This window comes from Coffea arabica, chromosome 11c (assembly GCF_036785885.1).
Source record: "Coffea arabica cultivar ET-39 chromosome 11c, Coffea Arabica ET-39 HiFi, whole genome shotgun sequence".
In the NCBI taxonomy this organism is placed as follows: domain Eukaryota; kingdom Viridiplantae; phylum Streptophyta; class Magnoliopsida; order Gentianales; family Rubiaceae; genus Coffea; species Coffea arabica.
In genome coordinates this window covers 677,274-696,781 of record NC_092330.1, presented here as the reverse complement: position 1 = coordinate 696,781, position 19,508 = coordinate 677,274, and the positions used below count along the sequence as shown (strand labels likewise).

General features: G+C 32.7%; 1 protein-coding gene and 1 long non-coding RNA gene across 2 annotated transcripts; both read left to right on the top strand.

Moving 5' to 3' along the window:
* The first annotated feature begins 55 nt into the window (after positions 1-55).
* On the top strand, positions 56-949 carry LOC140016969 (uncharacterized). The gene is made up of 2 exons (XR_011823252.1): positions 56-311; positions 464-949. It is a non-coding gene; the product is annotated as an uncharacterized lncRNA (long non-coding RNA).
* Positions 950-5,447: 4,498 nt separating this feature from the next.
* LOC113717042 (uncharacterized) lies at positions 5,448-6,374 on the top strand. The gene has a single exon (XM_027241690.1). The coding sequence runs from the start codon at positions 5,448-5,450 to the stop codon at positions 6,372-6,374; it is 927 nt and encodes a 308-aa protein (XP_027097491.1).
* The last annotated feature ends 13,134 nt before the right edge of the window (positions 6,375-19,508 follow it).

Sequence of the window (19,508 nt, the reverse complement as noted above, 5' to 3'; positions counted from 1 at the left end):
TCCTCATTGTTTAGAAACACCCGCTTAACCTCTCAGTGCTTTGGACTTCTTAGGATTTTACCTGCTAACTGGCTGGGAAGCCGGTAACACTATGAAATATCAAAAATACCCTCATTTATAATATCTGAAAAGGTACAGATGCAATTAGTAAATCTTGAGGGTACTTCATGTGTAGAGAGAGAAACCCTAAATCTACAACCAAAAAAAAGAGGTGTTTCTATACAGATCGGTCTGAGTTATAGTGAAGATCGATTGGCGTTTCTGTGCATATCGGTGAGGGTTGCAACGAATCGAGCATAGCTATTAACTAGGTAATCTCATATTTGAACCCTTAATTTCAGAGGAGTTGATTTGTTTGATGGTAGGTGTTTTGTAGTAAATTGTTGGAGATATTTTGAAACTTGGTAAAAGAAGTATTATTTGAAAAAAATTGGGATATTTTGAACCCCAGTCACGCCTGCAGATGGATTCCCAGAGAGCGTCAGAGTGAGTAAGAGACCTCAATCTTCTGCAAGTCATACCAAAGCAGAGGATTGAGTCTATTGGAAGACGTAACAAGATGGAGAAGAGGTGGTCATTCGGTATTCTGCACACTTTCGCTGCTGCTGCACCTGATGATGATGATGATTCATTGCTGCTGCCGCTGCTTCTTCTTCTTTCAGCCATGGGTGGGAGGCAAGAGGGACTATTGGAGCAACTATCGGAGCAACCTGATTGTTGTCTGTCTGCAACCCTTTCCTCTTTCTTTGCTGCCGCCCGCTGGGCTACTGATTGGTCTGTCTCTTTACTCTTGTTTTGGTGGTGGTAGGGGGCCACTGCAGTGGCCACTGGGACTCTCTTGGGCGTAGGCAGAGGAGAGAACTCTCTAGTTTTTTTTTCTCTCTCTTCTTCCTCCTTTGATACCACAACTACTGTAAATTTCCTCTTAAGTTTGTCTCTTCTTCGTCTTGCCTTGTTCATTCATTTTATAAATCAGCTGGCCACTGATTGTTCTCCACTTGTATCCGGAAGATTTTGTTAATCTACTTCACCGGTAGTAATTCTGGTTAGTACAATATTACCGCCATTTGGATGAAGAAAGGAGAAATATTTTAAGAGGTAGGTAAAGTAGTTAGTCAGTTGTTGTTCTTTCCTTACAGTTGCTGCCGCCATTCTAGCAATCACTACTTCAATCTGGAGCTTGCTAACACCATTTCTTTTTTTCTTTTTTTTTTGTGCAAAGTCCAAACTTGGTGTGCTCAAAATTTGCCAATTCAGCCTTGCGTTTTTTTCAAACTCTGAACTTTTTTTGTCTTAGTTTTGTATTTCTCTATCCATTTTTTCCATTTGCAGGACTACAACTATGGTGGGTTTCATTTGTAAGAGACATGAAGGGCAAAATTGGAATGAAAACGAGTTTCTTCTAGTCATAAGTGACCATTAGATCGCGTCAATATCACTCACTAGCTTCCCTACCAGTTAGCAGGTAAGATCCTAAGAAGTCTAAAGCACAGGGAGGTTAAGTGGGTGTTTCTAAACAATGAGGAAGTTGTGTGTCAATTTCCTTTACTACAGGGGGTTTTATGTATTTTACCCTTTTTTCAATTGTCAATTTTATCCTTATTATTAAGGGTAAAATGGTCATATGATATAGTTACGATTAAAAATTTAAAATCACATGTTCCTTTTCCTACATCCATGCATGTTCCTTTTACCACGTTCATGAGAAAGAAGTTGCTCTGATTTAATTTCTCCATATTTATCTAAACCCCATATTTATCTAATGGTATTTGAAACATTATAAAACTACAATATGTCTGTTACAGCACTTCTTCATTCACCATTGATAAATAATCATGATTTTATTTTACTTGAATAATCCTATTTATTTGTTTTCCTTTTACAAACTTTTATGCTTTTTTCTCTTTTCATGTTTACATGTTGTTCATGTTTTTTAGAGCATGTATGTTTCGCAAAGTGCACACACAACAACAAATGTACCTCAATCACTAGTACTAATTAAAGCCAACAAAAAACAAGGAAGTCATAAATAATAAGTAACCATAATAATTGGAGAGATGGATGGGTTGGGTGGTACTTGGTAGTATGAAGGGAGTGTAAGTGAGAGTTACCAAGACCTTCCACTTACACTTAAAAAGAAAAAAAAATGTAACCATAATAGTTGCCTAATTAGAGCCAACAAAAAAAAAATAGTAACAAAATTAGAGCCCACAACAACAAAACGAAAAAGGAAGTAGTAATAATAGTAAACAAATATGATAATAGGAGTAAATAAAGAATTTTTCTAATGGTTGGACACTCTTTAACACACTTTCAATTCATCTAACTTAACCTACTATGAATATACACATACTAATAATTATTATCATCTATTGGATTTATATACTTTTCCTATTTAATCTTACATAATTTTTCCTTGTATGTATATACTTTCCTTAATTAAACTTATATTTTAAAAAATATAACACATAAAATATATTTTAATGAGTGTCCAATGAGCATCCATTAGAGTGACTTATAAATGAATAGTAACAATACACCAAGGTCATAATTAACCCTTTCAAGTTGAAAACTTTCTTTTAGATAAGTGTCCCATCAACCCATCAATAACTTAATAATCTTGGAAACATACAAATTCTATTAATTTAAAAAGGTAGGTATTGATTAATCTATAAATTAACAATTTGATGGGTGTGCTTATAATTCAAAGAAACACTTATTTAATCAACTAAAATTTATTTTATAAAAATATGAAGTATTCTATTAAAAAAAAGAGATTATAAATCTAAACGATATGAACCAATCCATATCTACTTGATTTGTAAGTATAATTTAATTCTATTAATGTCTTCAATGTACATATGTAACTGATATCATTTAATTCTATTAATGTCTTTAATGACATTTAGGTAGATTTAAATTTTAAGAAAAAATAAATAACAATAGACTTATATTTTAGAAATATGATATATAATTTTAGTGAATTATTAATAGGAAAATCATTCAAAACGTCCCTCATATTTTACAAATAACTTTTTTTGTCCCTTACTTTTAAAAGTGTACTTTTACAATTCTTACAAATTCGCATTGGTCAAATTTCGTCCCTACCTAAGTTTTCAACTAATTTTTTATCAAAATCCATCAAGTGCCTTGTACGTAATCATTTTTTAAGAATAAAATTGTTAAATCAAAATTTGCATAATCTGATCCATAGTCCCTTACATTTTACAAAATAAATTTTTTCGTCCCTCACATTTCACAAATGAATTGTTTCATCCCTCAAATTTCACAAAATAAATTTTTTCGTCCTCGCATTTTGCAAAATAATTTTTTCATTTCGCATTGATCATGTGTATAAATAAAGTTTTTTTCAAACTCATGTATATATCTATTTAATTTCATCTAAACAATACAAATAACATGTAATATATTTCTATTTGATTTCGCCTGAAGGTAATACAAATAGTATTGTTCAGGTGAAATTAAATATATATATATAGATTTACAAAATTTTGTTAGTTTTTCACTCATGTTCAATTTTTTTTACTCGAAAATTGAAAATAAAAAAGACATTTAATCCTAAATATTATCAAGTATTTATATTGAATTAAATTTGGATAGAAAAAATAAACAAAGAAAAAGTATGACAAAAACAAGTAACTGATTGATACTTTCAAATTTTAAAATAATGACAAGGCAAGAAATTCAACTATTAGTCTTAAAGGTGACAAGTAGAAACTTCATATTTAAACTGCAATTTATTAGCATGGCTATAGAATTTGAATTAAAATCGATTAATTAGATGACCTTATTGCATAATGCAATAAATGAATTATTATTAAAAGAGAAAAGGCCACAAATATTGAATAAATTCACATGGTGAAATCAAATAAATATATATATATGGGTTTAAAATAAAATTATTAGATTTAAACCCGTGCATATGTTTAGGTGAAATTAAATAGAGATATATTATGTGAGGACCCGAAATTTTTTTTAAAATTTTCTCCTATTTTTGAAAAATTAATTTATATTTCCTTTTAATTTTACTTTACTTGCTTATTTGCTAGCCTTAATTTGACAGTAATTTAAAGGTTAAGTTAAGATTTTTATCATTCCCCTTTTTATATTTTAGTGCATGCTAAGTTCCATAGTACATTAAGGTAGTTTGACCGACGAGTGAGATGTGTGCGTTATATTTGGTGGACAAGAACAAGTGTGGTACTAAAGAGAGTATGTGATTGGAAGTGTCAGAGTGAATTAGTGAAACATAAGTTACAAAATAAGAGAAAACAAATAGATAGATTTGAACCAACTCGCGCCACTTGTCACCGATTGAAAACACTATTTGTTCAAGACCTTTCCTTCATTAATTTCCTTACTTTCCTTTTTATTATTTCTCCCTTGCATTTCTAGGGTTTTGGCCTAATTTAGAGAAAGAAAAGAGAGAGGGAAAAAAAAAGGAAAGAAAGAGGGGGGAAAAATGGGTGGATGACAAGTGTTGGTCATCAAGCCAACTTTGACCAAAGACTTCTCTAGTTTTTATCTTGTAATTTTCAGCAAAATCCCTTCATTCTCCTTCTTCCTTGGCTAAAATAGAGAGAGAAAAAAAGAGAGGAAAGCCTTTAATTTTTTATCTTGATTCTTGCTTGCTTTGGAGAGAAATCAACCTAAAACCCTAAATCAATCCATAGAAAGGTGCAACAAGGTGACAAGGAAGCATGAGGTGGAGTGATTTTGGATAGGCAACCTTTGTCTTGCATTTTCCTATATGGGTTTGAAGGTATGAAACTAACCAACTTTCTTCTCTTTCTTATCTTGCATTTTATTGGATAGATGACTTGAATATAGAAGTTTTATGGAAGATTTCATGATTTTGCTTAGTAGGTTGCAATTTTCAGCTTTGAAATGTATTGTTCAGCCTTGATATGAACGGTTTAGTTTTGATATGAGGTTGGATATGAAATTTTAGCTTTCGTATGAGGTTATCTAGCTCCTATATTCGAATTTCCAGCTTTAGGGTTAATTTTCAGCTTTGATTGATATTTTCAGCCTTAAGTTGAGAGTTTCTAGCTTTAATATGGACTTGTGAGTTTGATATGAAGATATCTAGCTTGGATATTGTGGGAAAATCTGTATTTTTTGGGAAGTAGACTATTGAGTAATAAAACCGTGTAAATTAGGAGAGATTAGTGGAGAGAAATTCTATATAACTATAACTGTAAATTAGCTGTAGAGGAGCTAAATTAGTGTAAAATCTTATTCCTAGGATTAAGGATATAATTGTGTATAGTTTCCTAATATAGGCTGAAACCTGTTGTATATATTCTTTTGGATCAATGAAATAATTATTCCCCTCATTCATTATTTTCAAGTTGGTCTCAGAGCTAGGTTTGCCTGATTTTTCCTGCTTCTTGTTTTTTCACATTGTCCCCTGCCTCTTCATCATGTCTGAAACATCATCAGACTCTACCATTAATCCTCCAACTACTGTCTCTTCATCCAAAAACAGAATCGAATCCTTGAAAACTGGGGTTGATTCTCACTCAATTCAGATTACTACCATTCAGCTGAATGGAGATAATTTTCTCCGATGGTCACAAGCAGTCCGGATGTATATCAGAGGTCGTGGCAAGATGGGGTATTTAACTGGTGAAACAAAGGCTCCAATATGCACGGATCTTGCTTACGCAACATGGGACGCGGAAAACTCCATGGTTATGACATGGCTTGTAAACTCAATGGAGGAAGATATCAGTTCTAACTACATGTGCTATTCAACGGCACAAGAGTTATGGGAAAATATCAATCAGATGTACTCTGATTTGGGAAATCAGTCCCTAATTTTCGAGTTGACTCTCAAAATTGGAGATCTACGTCAAGGGGAAGACACTGTCACAAAATATTTCAATTTGCTTAAGCGAATATGGCAGGATTTGGATCTCTTCAACAGCTATGAGTGGAAATCAACAGAGGATTTTCAGCATCATAAGAAAACTGTTGAAGACAGCCGAATCTTTAAATTTCTGGCAGGGCTAAACGTTGAATTTGATGAAGTTAGAGGGAGAATTATTGGGAGACAGCCTCTTCCTTCAATTGGTGAGGTATTCTCAGAGGTTAGAAGGGAGGAAAGCAGAAGAAATGTAATGCTGGGAAAGAAAGGTCCTGGAATTGCTGTTGAAGGATCGGCTTTAGAGGTTGCCTCATCCTTTAAAACATCAACTTATCAGCGTAGAACAGGAGAAAAATCCAGTGAAAAATCACAGGTCTGGTGTGACTATTGTAATAAGCCTCGTCACACTCGTGACACATGCTGGAAACTGCACGGAAAACCTCCAAATTGGATAAACAAAGGAGGAGAGAAGTCTGGATGAGGAGTTCCTACTGCTAATGAAGTTGATGCTGGCCTTTTCACCAAAGAACAAATGGAGCATCTTCTTATGCTACTGAAATCCAATTTTACCTCATCTGACTTTCCTAATGCTTCTATGGCTCATACAGGTATTGGATCTAAGGTTCTATTCAATTCTTTTTTGTCTAATTCCTCAACCTTTCCTTTCCTGCTCCATGGATCATAGACTCTGGAGCCTCCGACCATATGACAAATTCATTTAAACTCTTCCAATCATATACACCATGTTCTGGAAATAAAAAGATCAAGGTTGCAGATGGAGGTTTCTCTCCTGTTGCTGGAAAAGGTTCAATACAGATCTCAAAAAATATTAATCTGAAATCTGTTCTTCATGTTCCAAAATTGGCCAGCAATCTTTTATTAGTTAGTAAACTAACAAGAGATTCTAATTGTTTGACTATTTTCGATGAATCTCATTGTGCTTTTCAGGACAAGAATTCGAGGATGACGATTGGCAGAGCTAGAATGATCAATGACCTTTACTGTCTTGAGGATAATTCACCTAGTGCTCAAATTGTTCAAGAGTCTAGTAGTAATATTTCTGTATCTGCTTATGAACAAATAATGGTTTGGCATTACAGATTGGGCCATCCTAGTTTTATTTATCTAAAACATTTGTTTCCTTTGCTTTTTAAGAATGTGAATCCCCTGAAACTGAAATGTGAAAGTTGTTTGCTTGCTAAAAGTCAACGAAAATCTTATGACCCAAGGCCTTATTTACCATCAAAACCATTTTATTTGTTTCATAGTGATGTTTGGGGACCCTCAAGGGTTACTACTGTTTCGGGAAAAAGGTGGTTTGTAACGTTCATAGACGACCATACTCGTTTATGTTGGGTATACTTTATGCATAAGAAGTCAGAAGTAGCAACCATTTTTCAAAATTTCTATAACATGATAGAAAATCAATTTCAAACAAAAGCAAGTATTTTGCGGTCTGATAATGGAACAGAGTACAATAATAGTATCCTTGGAACATTTTTTGAAGAAAAAGGGATCTTACATCAGTCTTCTTGCACTGATACCCCTGAATAAAATGGAATTGCCGAGCGTAAAAACAAACATCTGTTGGAAGTCGCTCGTGCCATGATGTTTTATATGAACTTACCAAAATATTTTTGGGGGGATGCTGTTTTAACAGCATCATACCTAATTAATAGGATGCCTTCCAAGGTCTTACAATATAGTACTCCTTTAGAGTGTTTTAAAAAAAATTTCCCTGAATCAAGAGTTAATTCAGATTTGCCTTTAAAAATATTTGGATGCATTGCTTATGTGTATATTCCAAAGAAATCTCGGTCCAAGTTGGATCTTAGGGCCGAAAAATGTGTCTTTGTTGGTTATGCTCCAAATCAAAAAGGGTACAAATTCTTTAATCCTCTCACACGGAAAGTCTTTGTCACTATGGATGTAACTTTTTTGGAAGGTCTTCCTTTCTTTAACAAATCTTTGATTCAGGGGGAGAATTCTAGTGAATCAAATTTTTGGGAAACTGAAGCTTTACCAACTATAATTTTTGAAACAGATAAGGAAACAAAGATCCCTCAATTTGATAGTGCAGAAACTGATATTGGTTTATCAGATATGGAAATATTACGACGAGAAAAAAATCGTTCCAATCTTGAGCCTGTGGTATACACTAGGAGAAATATTTTTAAAAAGGGTGAAGGTCCATTGATGAGTCCAGCTCCTGTTCATGAAAAGTTCTAGAGGGAAGTCTGTCCAAATACATCAAGTAATACTTCACCTTTCTTTTCTTCTGTTGTTCCAGAATCTTACCCAGTTTTAAACCTTCCTACTCAAGAATCTGATCTTGATCTTCCCATTGCCATTAGAAAAGGAACCCCCCGTACTTGTACTAGACATCCAATTTCCAAATATGTGTCCTATGATAACCTTTCCCCTAAATATAGAGCCTTTACCACTGAAATTTCAAAACTTGTGATTCCTAGAAACATTAAAGAAGCGTTGGATGATCAGAACTGGAAATTTGCAGTGTTTGAAGAGATGGAAGCATTGAGGAAGAATGATACATGGGATGTGGTGGAGTTGCTTAGGGAGAAAAAGATTGTTGGGTGCAAATGGGTGTTTACAGTTAAAAGCAAAACAGATGGTACTGTAGAAAGGTACAAGGCCAGATTAGTTGCGAAGGGTTTTACACAAACCCATGGAATAGATTATCAAGAAACATTTGCCCCTGTTGCCAAGATAAATTCTATTCGGGTCCTTTTATCTCTTGCTATTAATGCAAATTGGCCATTGTACCAACTTGATGTGAAAAATGCCTTTCTTAATGGAGACCTAGAAGAGGAGGTGTTTATGAGTCTTCCTCCAGGTTTTGTAGACAAATATGGTGTTGGAAAAGTTTGCAAACTGAAGAAATCTCTTTATGGACTTAAACAATCACCAAGAGCTTGGTTTGAACGCTTCAGCAAAGCTGTTAAAAAATTTGATTTCTTACAAAGTCAGGCTGACCATACTTTGTTTTATAGGCATTCAAAAGAAAATAAAGTTGCAATTTTATTTGTATACGTCGATGACATTATTTTAACAGGGGATGATTATCGAGGATTAGAGAATTCAAAGAAGTTTCTGGCCAAGGAATTCAAAATCAAGGACTTGGGAAACTTAAAGTATTTTCTCGGGATGGAGTTTGCACGATCCAAGGAGGGAATTGTTGTAAGTCAAAAGAAGTAGTGCTTGATTTGCTCAAAGAGACATGTATGATGGGATGCAGGCCAGTTGAAACTCCCATGGAGCCAAATTTGAAACTTCAACCAGCTAGTGTAGAGAAAGTAAGAGACAAAGAAAAGTTTCAAAAACTAGTTGGAAGACTTATTTATTTATCACACACTCGGCCTGACATAGCATTTCCAGTAAGTATTGTTAGTCAGTTCATGCATTCACCAGGCCCAGAGCACTTTGAAACAATTCATAGAATCCTAAGGTACCTAAAGGGAACACCTGGCAAAGGTATTTTCTTTAAGGCATGAGGACATCTTCAAGTTGAAGCCTATACCGATGCGGATTGGGTTGGATGTATAACAGATAGAAGATCAACTTCTGGGTATTGTACGTATGTGGGAGGTAATTTGGTAACTTAGAGAAGTAAGAAGCAGAATGTTGTGGCAAGGAGCAGTGCAGAAGCCGAGTTCTAGGCTGTTGCTCAAGGTATTTGTGAAGTGATATGGATTAGAAGAATATTACAGGAGTTGAAGGTTTCAGAAATACTTCCTATGAAATTGTATTGTGACAATAAAGCGGCTATTTCTATTGCTCACAATCCAGTTCTTCATGACCGAACGAAACATGTTGAAGTAGATAAGCACTTCATCAAAGAAAAAATAGAAGGAGGTGTAGTCTGCATGACCTATGTGCCAACTAGAGACCAAGTGACAGATCTGCTTACAAAGAGTCTTCCCAAAAAACAGTTTGATTTGTTAGTGAGCAAGCTGGTGATGAAAGATATCTTCAAACCAGCTTGAGGGGGAGTGTGGGAAAATCTGTATTTTTTGAGAAGTAGAATATTGAGTAATAAAATCGTGTAAATTAGGAGAGATTAGTGGCTAATTTCTTAGATTATATGTACAAAAATAAACAATCCGTCAAATGCACGTCTGACATTGGGGTTGTCTTGTTCTATAGCGGCCGTGCTGATTCAGCACGGCCGCAAAATAAAAAATTCAGTTGCGCAGTGTCAGCCGTCTGCAAAGTTCAGCAAATTCAGTGCGCATCTGTCAGGTGCGGACGTGCTGACTGGGCACGTCCGCACCTGAGCAAACAGACCGCTGGTCTGCGCAAATGTCAGGCGCGGACGTGCTGACTGGGCACGTCCGCGCCAGAGAAACAGACTGTCTCCATTTCTGCGTTCATAAAGCGAAACTGTACCACAAAGGGAGGAAACTTCACGACCATATTTAATAATTATTTCTTCCTTCTGGAATCTGGACAAGGATCATAGGGGCAGCTATAGACTCCATAGTTGACTTGGCGGAGCATTGGAAGAACAGCATTAGTCACATCCAAAATTTGACTAAACTCTAACAGATGTCATTCCGGAATCCTTGAATGCTTGTGAAATAAAGAAATTGGCATCCACAGGTAACAGTGGTAGGGTCCTGGCGTGAGCTCATGAACAAAATTTAAATGGTATTCTAACTCTATTTTATTCATTTATGTATAATCTCCGCCAAAATAGTCGCTTATATAGTTTTTATAATAATTTTAGTAAACTAGAATTTCACAGCCATCCTAAATAAATTTCATTAATTTAATTTTCAAAATAACCTGATTAAACTAAATTTTAACCATAATCCTAAATATACTTAAATTTATTAATTTTTAAAATAAATACATTCACCTAACCTCATTATTCATGTCCCTAGATGCCTTTGTATTGTAAATAGAACATGATTTTTTACTTAAATTTTGTATTATTATTAAATCATTATCAAATGCATAATAGTTGTTAATTAAAGAAAGATTCATGTATTCTAATAAGCAGGAATTAATATAATGAAATATATTTATAAGTTATAAATTATATAAATATTTATATAATGAAATATACAATAAATATTATTAATTGAAATATTATATAAACACCATATTTATAATATTAGAATATTTATAATTAATATTAATGTATATTGTATATATTATATATTTATAATATTATATATTTATAATTATTATTAATGTATATTATGTATATTAAATATTTATATATTTATTTATACATATTATAAATATTTTATTTTATTTACAAAATACTTTTATATATTTGTAATATATTTATATAAATATTATATACTATATAAATTATATAAATTATATTATTATATATTATATATTGTACATTTATACAAAAAATATATATTAATGTATATTTATAATATACATTTATATTATGTATTATATCTAATATAATTATTTATACATATTATAAAAAAATTTTTATTTAAAATTTTTTATACATTTATAATATATTTATATAAATATTATATACTATATAAATTATATATAATATAATATAAATTATATATTAGTCAAATGTCAGGCACCTGACGCCAAAAGGCGTCAGGTGCCTGAAGCTTTCTTTTTTTCAAAAACTGTCAGCAGCCGTGCTGACTGGGCACGGCTGCTGACAGCTTATTGAAAAAAAAAAGCGTCAGGCGCCTGACAGTCAAAAGGCGTCAGGTGCCTGACATTTGACTGTCAGGCGCCTGACATTTGACTGTCAGGCGCCTGACCAAAGCCTTTTTGACCCACTGACTGCTTTTTTTTTAAAAAAAAAAAAAAAAAAAACCATGCGGCCGTGCTGAGTCAGCACGGCCGCTATAGTTTCAGAAAACCAACCTGTCAGATGTACATTTGGCGGATTGTTTTTTTTTTTACCTATAATCTAAGAAATTAGCCGAGATTAGTGGAGAGAAATTCTATATAACTATAACTGTAGATTAGCTGTAGAGGAGCTAAATTAGCGTAAAATCTTATTCCTAGGATTAAGGATATAATTGTGTATAGTTTCCTAATATAGGCTGAAACCTGTTGTATATATTCTTTTGGATCAATGAAATAATTATTCCCCTCATTCATTATTTTCAAGTGATATGCACTTCTAACTTTGTTATATGATTTTTCTAGTTCTAGTAGTTAATTTCCAGCTTTGCTATGTTAATTTACACCCTTGGAATGCCAATTTCAGCTTTATTAGGAGATGTTCAAGTTTCGATATGCAATTTTAGTTTTGATATGAATATTTTTAGCTTTGGTTTGAAATTCCAACTTTGAGATGAAAAAATTTCAGCTTTGGTGTAAGTGATTTAGAACTTGTTATATATGTTCAAAGTTGATAGTTTTGTGACCTTGATTGTTGATTTACTATGAAACTAAAATTTGAATTGGATGATTAACTTGAAGAGATATGAAGACATATTCCTGAATTTTCTCTTTGTTGGTCAAATGAGAGTTAAGGTGTGAATTTAGAGTATTTTGTTTTTTTCTTGCATATGATTTTACTCAAACACTTGTTGTAATCTATTTCTTTGCATGTGTATTAATTTTGAGCCAAAACAAAGAGGTTTAAGAAGGGAAAAACCTAGTTTTCCAAACTAATTGCTTGCTGGAAAATTTTCGTAGGAAGTTTTGCGTAGCTTTGAAAAATTGACTATAACTTCATATAGGAAAGTCGGAATTGAGTTCTGTTTGTTGCATTTGAAACTAGACTTATAGCGTTTTCAACGATATAAAATTCAGGATTTGGTTCAATTCCTATAAAAACCAGCAAATCTGCAAAATATCTTGAAAATCATAATTGTTCTGTTTTTGCACATGAGATAGCAGTTAGACCTGTCAACAGGCCAGGTCCAGGCCGGAATTCATTATTTCGGACCGTGACCTGGCATACTATATCGGATCCGAATCCGACCCGTTTACTCAGCAGGTTTACTCAGCAGGTCTTTTACTCTATGTTCCGGATCCGGATCCGACGGGACCCGAATTCGGATCAGGACTATCAAAACAAAATTATGAAAACTTACAATTTCTAACAAAAATGAGAAAAAATATATTTGTAAACTAATTTCTAACTAATAAAAAAATAAGAAAAGAAATCAAATTGACCTTATTCAAATACATCACCCTAATCAAATTATATTAATAAATATATATATTTGTTAAATTATTAATTCATTTATATTCGGATTCGGGTCGGATATGGGTCGGAATATTATATTCCATATCCGGCCCTTTTTTGTTTGACAAAACAGATACGGGTCCGGGTCTGAATAACGGAATTAAATCCCTACCCGTATCCGGAATAATTTGACGGATTTAGTTCAGGTCCGGGTCCATTGACGAGCCTAATAGCAGTGAGTTTAAACTGAAATTTGACTAACCTATTAGCTGAATTTTATGAAAATGTCTTCTAAAACCTGTTAGTTCTTCGAGTCTTTTTCTAATGGTGTAAGTTTTGTGATTTTCTGACCTACAAGACTCAAGTTATACTTTTTCAAAGAATGTCACTAAAACTGAGAATTTTGTCAAATGAATTTAGTGGGACTTGAAAAACTTTGAAAAAACTTTTTTAGGTCTTAAACCTCAATTTGGTGTGATTTTAGATGTTTAAATTGCTTTCCTCACTTTTAGAATACTTGTATTGGATTTTATTTTAAAATTTCGAATTCAAAGTAAGAAGCATATGAAATACCTTGGAATACTAGACGTGTATGTTTAAACTAGTTGAATATACTAAATTTAAATCTATTGTAATTATGAATCTTGTCTCAAGATGTGGTAGCAATCAAGGTTATCATCCAAAGAGTTGACATTTAATCTACTGATATCGATGAGTGTTCCTTGCATGTTGTGCTTCCAATGATTATGTGGAATGTTGTGAATGTTTACTTGAGTGTTAAATACTTTTCAATGATTGTTAAATGGATTTTCAATGAGCGAATGTGTAATTTATCTCACTCGATCTGAGTGAATGTGAATTTTCAAGGATTAAATGATTGAATGTTACTTGTGCATGAATTTAAAGTTTTTGGTTGAACTGGACCCTTGCCCTTCATTACCAGTCAACTCGAGTTAAAAACGGATTCGGTTGGACGGCTGGTGACCCTGAGACAGTGTTTGGTATGCTCGAGTATGATTACGAAGTCGAGTAGAGTACTGGCTAGTGAATGCAATGCAATGATTGAAATGAATGACTGAATAAATGAATGAAATGAACACTGCAAGAGTTTTTACTTTGAAATGTTTTCAAATGTCGAAGGAATAAGGGAAATGGTCGGCGACCGAATGACTGAATGAATGGCTCCAAATGATCACGTATCTTTCCAATGATTGAATGTTTGTTTCTTGAATGACTGTTTATTACTATGCAAAGTGTACAAAGTATTATATGTAATGCTTCCATGTTTTATCTACCTAATTACTTGTTTGGGAACCTTGCTGAGTTTTTATCTCATTCCTTTAGTTTTATTTTCCTTACAGGAGTGGAGGTCGGATCAAGTAAGCATGAACTAGTGTGTATAATTTTCATGTACTTGTACTTTTGTAGATGAAATGTATTTGGGATCTTTGTTAATGAAATCCTATGTTTCATTTATGGATTGTAAATTAAGTTGAAATTCTTGGATGAATGGAACTTTTCTGTTAATTTAGAGGCATGAAAAACTATTTCAAAAATGTTAGTGAGTGAGTCCTAACGAGAGTTGTGCAAACGGTCCGCCAAATCCTTGGGTTCGCCCTAGGAGGGAGATGGAGTCGTCACATATTATATGCTATTCGTACTGTTCAAGTGAAATTAAATAGATATATACATTGATTTTAAAAAGATTATTCGTGCACATGGTTAATGAGGGATGAAAAAATTTAATTTGTGAAATGTGAGTGATAAAAAAATTTATTTTGCGAAATGTAAGAGACGAAACAATTCATTTTATAAAATATAAGGGACTATAGATCGGATTATGTAAAATTTGGTTTGACAATTTTATCCCAAAACATGATCACATGCAAGGCACGTAATGAATTCTAACAAAAAATTGATCGAAAATCTTGGTAAGGACCAAATTTGATCAATATGAATTTATAAGGGACATAAAATTATACTTTTAAAAGTGAGAGACAAAAAAAGTCATTTTATAAAATGTAAGAGACGTTTTGAACGATTTTTTTTTATTAATTTATGATATGATTGGGACCAAAGGGTTATGTAACATTTTCAAAAAAATTATCATATTATTTTATTGAAATTATTAATTTAACTCATTAGCCTAGGTTGGGATCAAAAAATTATTATTTAACAGAGGTTACCAATTTATCAAGTATTAATTTATAAAGGTTTTACTTTATTTAAGGGCCAAAAACCTAGTTTGCCATTAAACTATTTCCTACGTCGACTTTTGACCATTAAACTATTTTTATCTCAATTCAACCACTAAACTAACTAATCAGTATAGCCTTGCTCATTTTGTTCTTAATCTACAAAATAAATCGAACACGTGTCACTCACATGTCATAATCAAAGAGCAAATATGTCCATTAAGTTTCTGAACCCGAAAGCAAAAAATCTTAACGGCCACTAAACTATTCCGTTCATGCACTTTTGGCCACTCAAAAAATTTTTTTATCTCAATATAATCACTAAACTCTTAACTCACATGCTACTGGTCATTCCATCTAATATTGCTATTAATGCTAACAGAATGACTTTTTTGTGCATTTCACGTGCCAAAAACAAAGACAATTTCATAAGATCAATTTTTTTAAGTTTTTCCCCATGTAGAGTTTTAAATTTTCAATTAACAAAAGATAAAATTTAGAATCTATAAGAGCTTTTTTAAAAGATTCTAATTTATAAGTTCTGACAAAAAAATCTAAATTATATGCTTAAGTTTTTGTGAATTATTTCCAAAACCCTAAAATTAAATGGAAATAGTAGATCAAATGACATAATTTGAATGAAAGATCACTAAAAGTATATTATTTGTATAGTTCAATAGCTGTTTAATATTTTGTCTCATTTATATGGATGAATTTACCCACATACTTTGGCATATGTGGTGCAAATGCAACTCATTCCGTCAGGGTTAGCGCCGATTTGGACAGAATGACAACTAGTGTAGACATTTATAAGTTGAGTAGCCATTTTGTATAAAAAAAATAATTGAGTGATTAAAAATGTATGAGTAGAATAGTTTAATGGCCATTTGATTTTTTTTGTCTTCAAGTTAAAAAGTTCAGTGGATATATTTTCTCTCAGGTTTTGACACATGAGTTGTGCTTGTTCTATTTATTTTGTAGATTAAGAGCAAAATTTGATGAAATGGCCATGGATGTACTGATTAACTAGTTGAGTAATCAAATTAAGATGAAAAATAGTTTTACGGTCAAAAGTAGACGTAGGCAATAGTTCAATGCCTAACAAAATTTTTTTGCCCAATATTTAATAGTAATGTTAAATGTTGTATGGACTTTTGAAGCAATTACTTTTCTGATTTAATTTCATGATTAGATAGACTAAGATGAATGAAGAATTGAAGATAAGCTAGATCAATCAACTTGTTTGGTAGATAAACTAGATAACATTTAGCCAATATTTAGTGGCAATGTTGAAATCCTACTAATTATTTGGAGACTTTTGAAGCAATCAATTTCTAGCCTAAATGAGTTAAGATGGAAAATTTTACGTCAATCCGGACCAACTTGTAAGTATGTCTAGTAATTAGTTTAGGACCAATTGTGAGGACCCGAAAATTCCTTTAGAATTTCCTCCCATTTTTTTTGAAAAATTAATTTATATTTCATTCTATGTTTCTTTACTTGATTATTTAACTACTTATTAGCCCTAAATTTCATGATGATTTCATTAGTTGAGCCAAGAGTTTTACTTTTACTTTTCAAGTTAGAATAACTTAGGATTTTGGTGTATTTTGATAGTGTGATTAATTAGTGAGGTGTGTGTGTTAAATTTGGTGGTTAAGAGTGAATTTTAGATAAGAGAAGGTGTATGATTAGAAGTGCTAAGAATAAAATAGTGGATCATAAGTTAAAACATTAGTACGCGCGAGTTAAGGAAAATCGACTTGAATCGACGTGTACCATTTGCTACCGATTGAGTACACCATTTGACCAATTCTTTCTTACCCTAATCTCCTTGTTTTTATTTCATTTAATTTCCCCTAAATTAACCCTTAAGTTAGCCACCATTTTTTACCAAAGAAAAGGAAGAAAAGAAAAAAAAATAAGAAACCATCTTGTGGTGTCAAGTGTCGGAAATCCAAGAAACTTTGACCAAGTTTATTTCTGTCCTTCTTATCTTTTATTTTGGCCATTTTTGCTTCATTTCTTGTTAGCTTGGCCGAAATTTTGGAGAGAGAAAAGAGAGGAGAGAAACCTTCCATTTCCAACCTTGAATCAAGCCTTGTTTAAGTGAAATTAACAAAACTAAACCGATTAAAGTTTCATCTTGGTGCTTAGGAAGCTTGGTATGGTGAAATTTTTGGAAGATAGTGGTTTGTTTTTCACTTTCAATAAGCTTTTGGAAGGTATAAAGCTTGAATTTCCTTTTCTCTTGCTTAATCCTGTTAAACTTGGTATAGAAGCTTTCAATCTTGGCTTGTTATGGTTGATTTCTTAGTTTTTATGGTGTAGTAGAATTTTCAGCTAGGGTTTGCATTTTTCAGTTTTGATTATTGTTGTTTACCTAGTAAGTGATGTTTTTGAGTTTGGATATGGATTTGATGAAGTAATTAATGGCTTAGTTGTGACATGTTAGAGTAAAAGTTGAATTTCTAGCATTTGATAGTGATTCTGCCTTGTTTTTGGACCCAACTGGAACTGCATATTCATCCATGATAAAGGCCAAATCAGTTCTTGTTTAAAACATGAAAGTTGTAGGGATTTGAGTTATCTTTCTACTCAAAAAATTTCAGCTGAATCGGAGTACTGTATCTTGTAAAATGACTAAAATATCCCTGACTGTCCAAATGCCTGTTTAACCGACGGCTTTCTATTTTCTCTGAGATTTCAATTTTTGACCCTGAAATGGCAAGAACTGGGTATTGATGTTTTCATAGGAAATGTAGGTCTATGTCTTAGCTTCGAAACGCCATAAAATTTACCTTGATCTGATATATCTACCTATAGTTACGATCAAAACACCGAAGGATGACAAAACTGCCATTTATCAGTTCTTCTTTAAACTAGTTTCCAACTTTGCTCCATGGTGTAAAGTTATTATTTGGTTTGTTTGGTTGGTTTTGAGGCCTTGAATAAATGAATGTTGTTGGTTATCACTTGTGGTTGGATTGGAGGGTTGTTGGCTTGTGAATTCAAGTTGTACTTGGATGGGAAAAGTAAGAAAATACGGAAAATGTTGCCCAAATTTCTATTACTTACTCTTATGAATATTAGTGAGATGTAAGGTTTGATTTTAGGTTTAGTTGGATCTTAAGTTATATTTCAATAGTAGTATATGAGTTGTTTTTTTACCAAGATTTGGTATCAACTAAAATGAAAAAGTGTTAGTTTTATCTCAAAAACTTTGAATTACATTTGCTCACTTCAATTTGGGATTGGTTGTTCTTTCAACCACTAATTCCTGGAATTTTCTTTCATTATGTTTGAGTTTGAGAAATGACTCAAGATTTTTCGTGACTTGGAAGTTCAAATGTTATTATTCACATTAAAACAATATTTTCATATTTGTATTAGTAATTTCTGGATTTTTGAGGGTTCATCTAGATTTTGATTAGTTGAATCATAATACCTTGTTTTGATTGATTTAGGTTTCTTTGGTGATCCGGAATACAACTAGGAAGGAAACTTTTGACATATCTCTTGCTCATATTGATGAGTGTTCCTTGTGTGTTTGTACAATAAATAACTATGTGACTATTTGTGAATGTTTGCTTGAATGTTAAATGCTTTCCAAGAATTGCTAAATGAATTTTCGATGGACGAGTGTATACTTTATCGCACTCGATCCAGGTCAAAAAGTGAATTTTCAGTAATTGAATATAACTTGTGCATGAATGCAAGTCTTTTGGCTGAACTGGGCCATTGTCCTTCGTTGCCAGTCGACTTGAGCCAGAAGCGGACTCCGTCGAGCGGCTGGTGACCCTGGGACAGTGTTTTGGTTTCTTTTATTATGTTTGAGTTTGAGAAATGACTCAAGATTTTTCGTGACTTAGAAGTTCAAATGTTATTATTCACTCTAAAATAGTATTTTCATATTTATACTAGTAATTTCTGGATTTTTGAGGGTTCATCTAGATTTTGATTAGTTGAACCATAATACCTTGTTTTGATTGATTTAGGTTTCTTTGGTGATCTAGAATACAACTGGGAAGGAAACTTTTGACATATCTCTTGCTCATATTGATGAGTGTTATTTGTGTGTTTGTACAATAAATAACTATGTGACTATTTGTGAATGTTTGATTGAATGTTAAATGCTTTCCAAGAATTGCTAAATGGATTTTCGATAGACGAGTGTGTACTTTATCGCACTCAACCCAGGTCAAAAAGTGAATTTTCAATGATTGAATACAACTTGTGCATGTATACAAGCCTTTTGACTGAA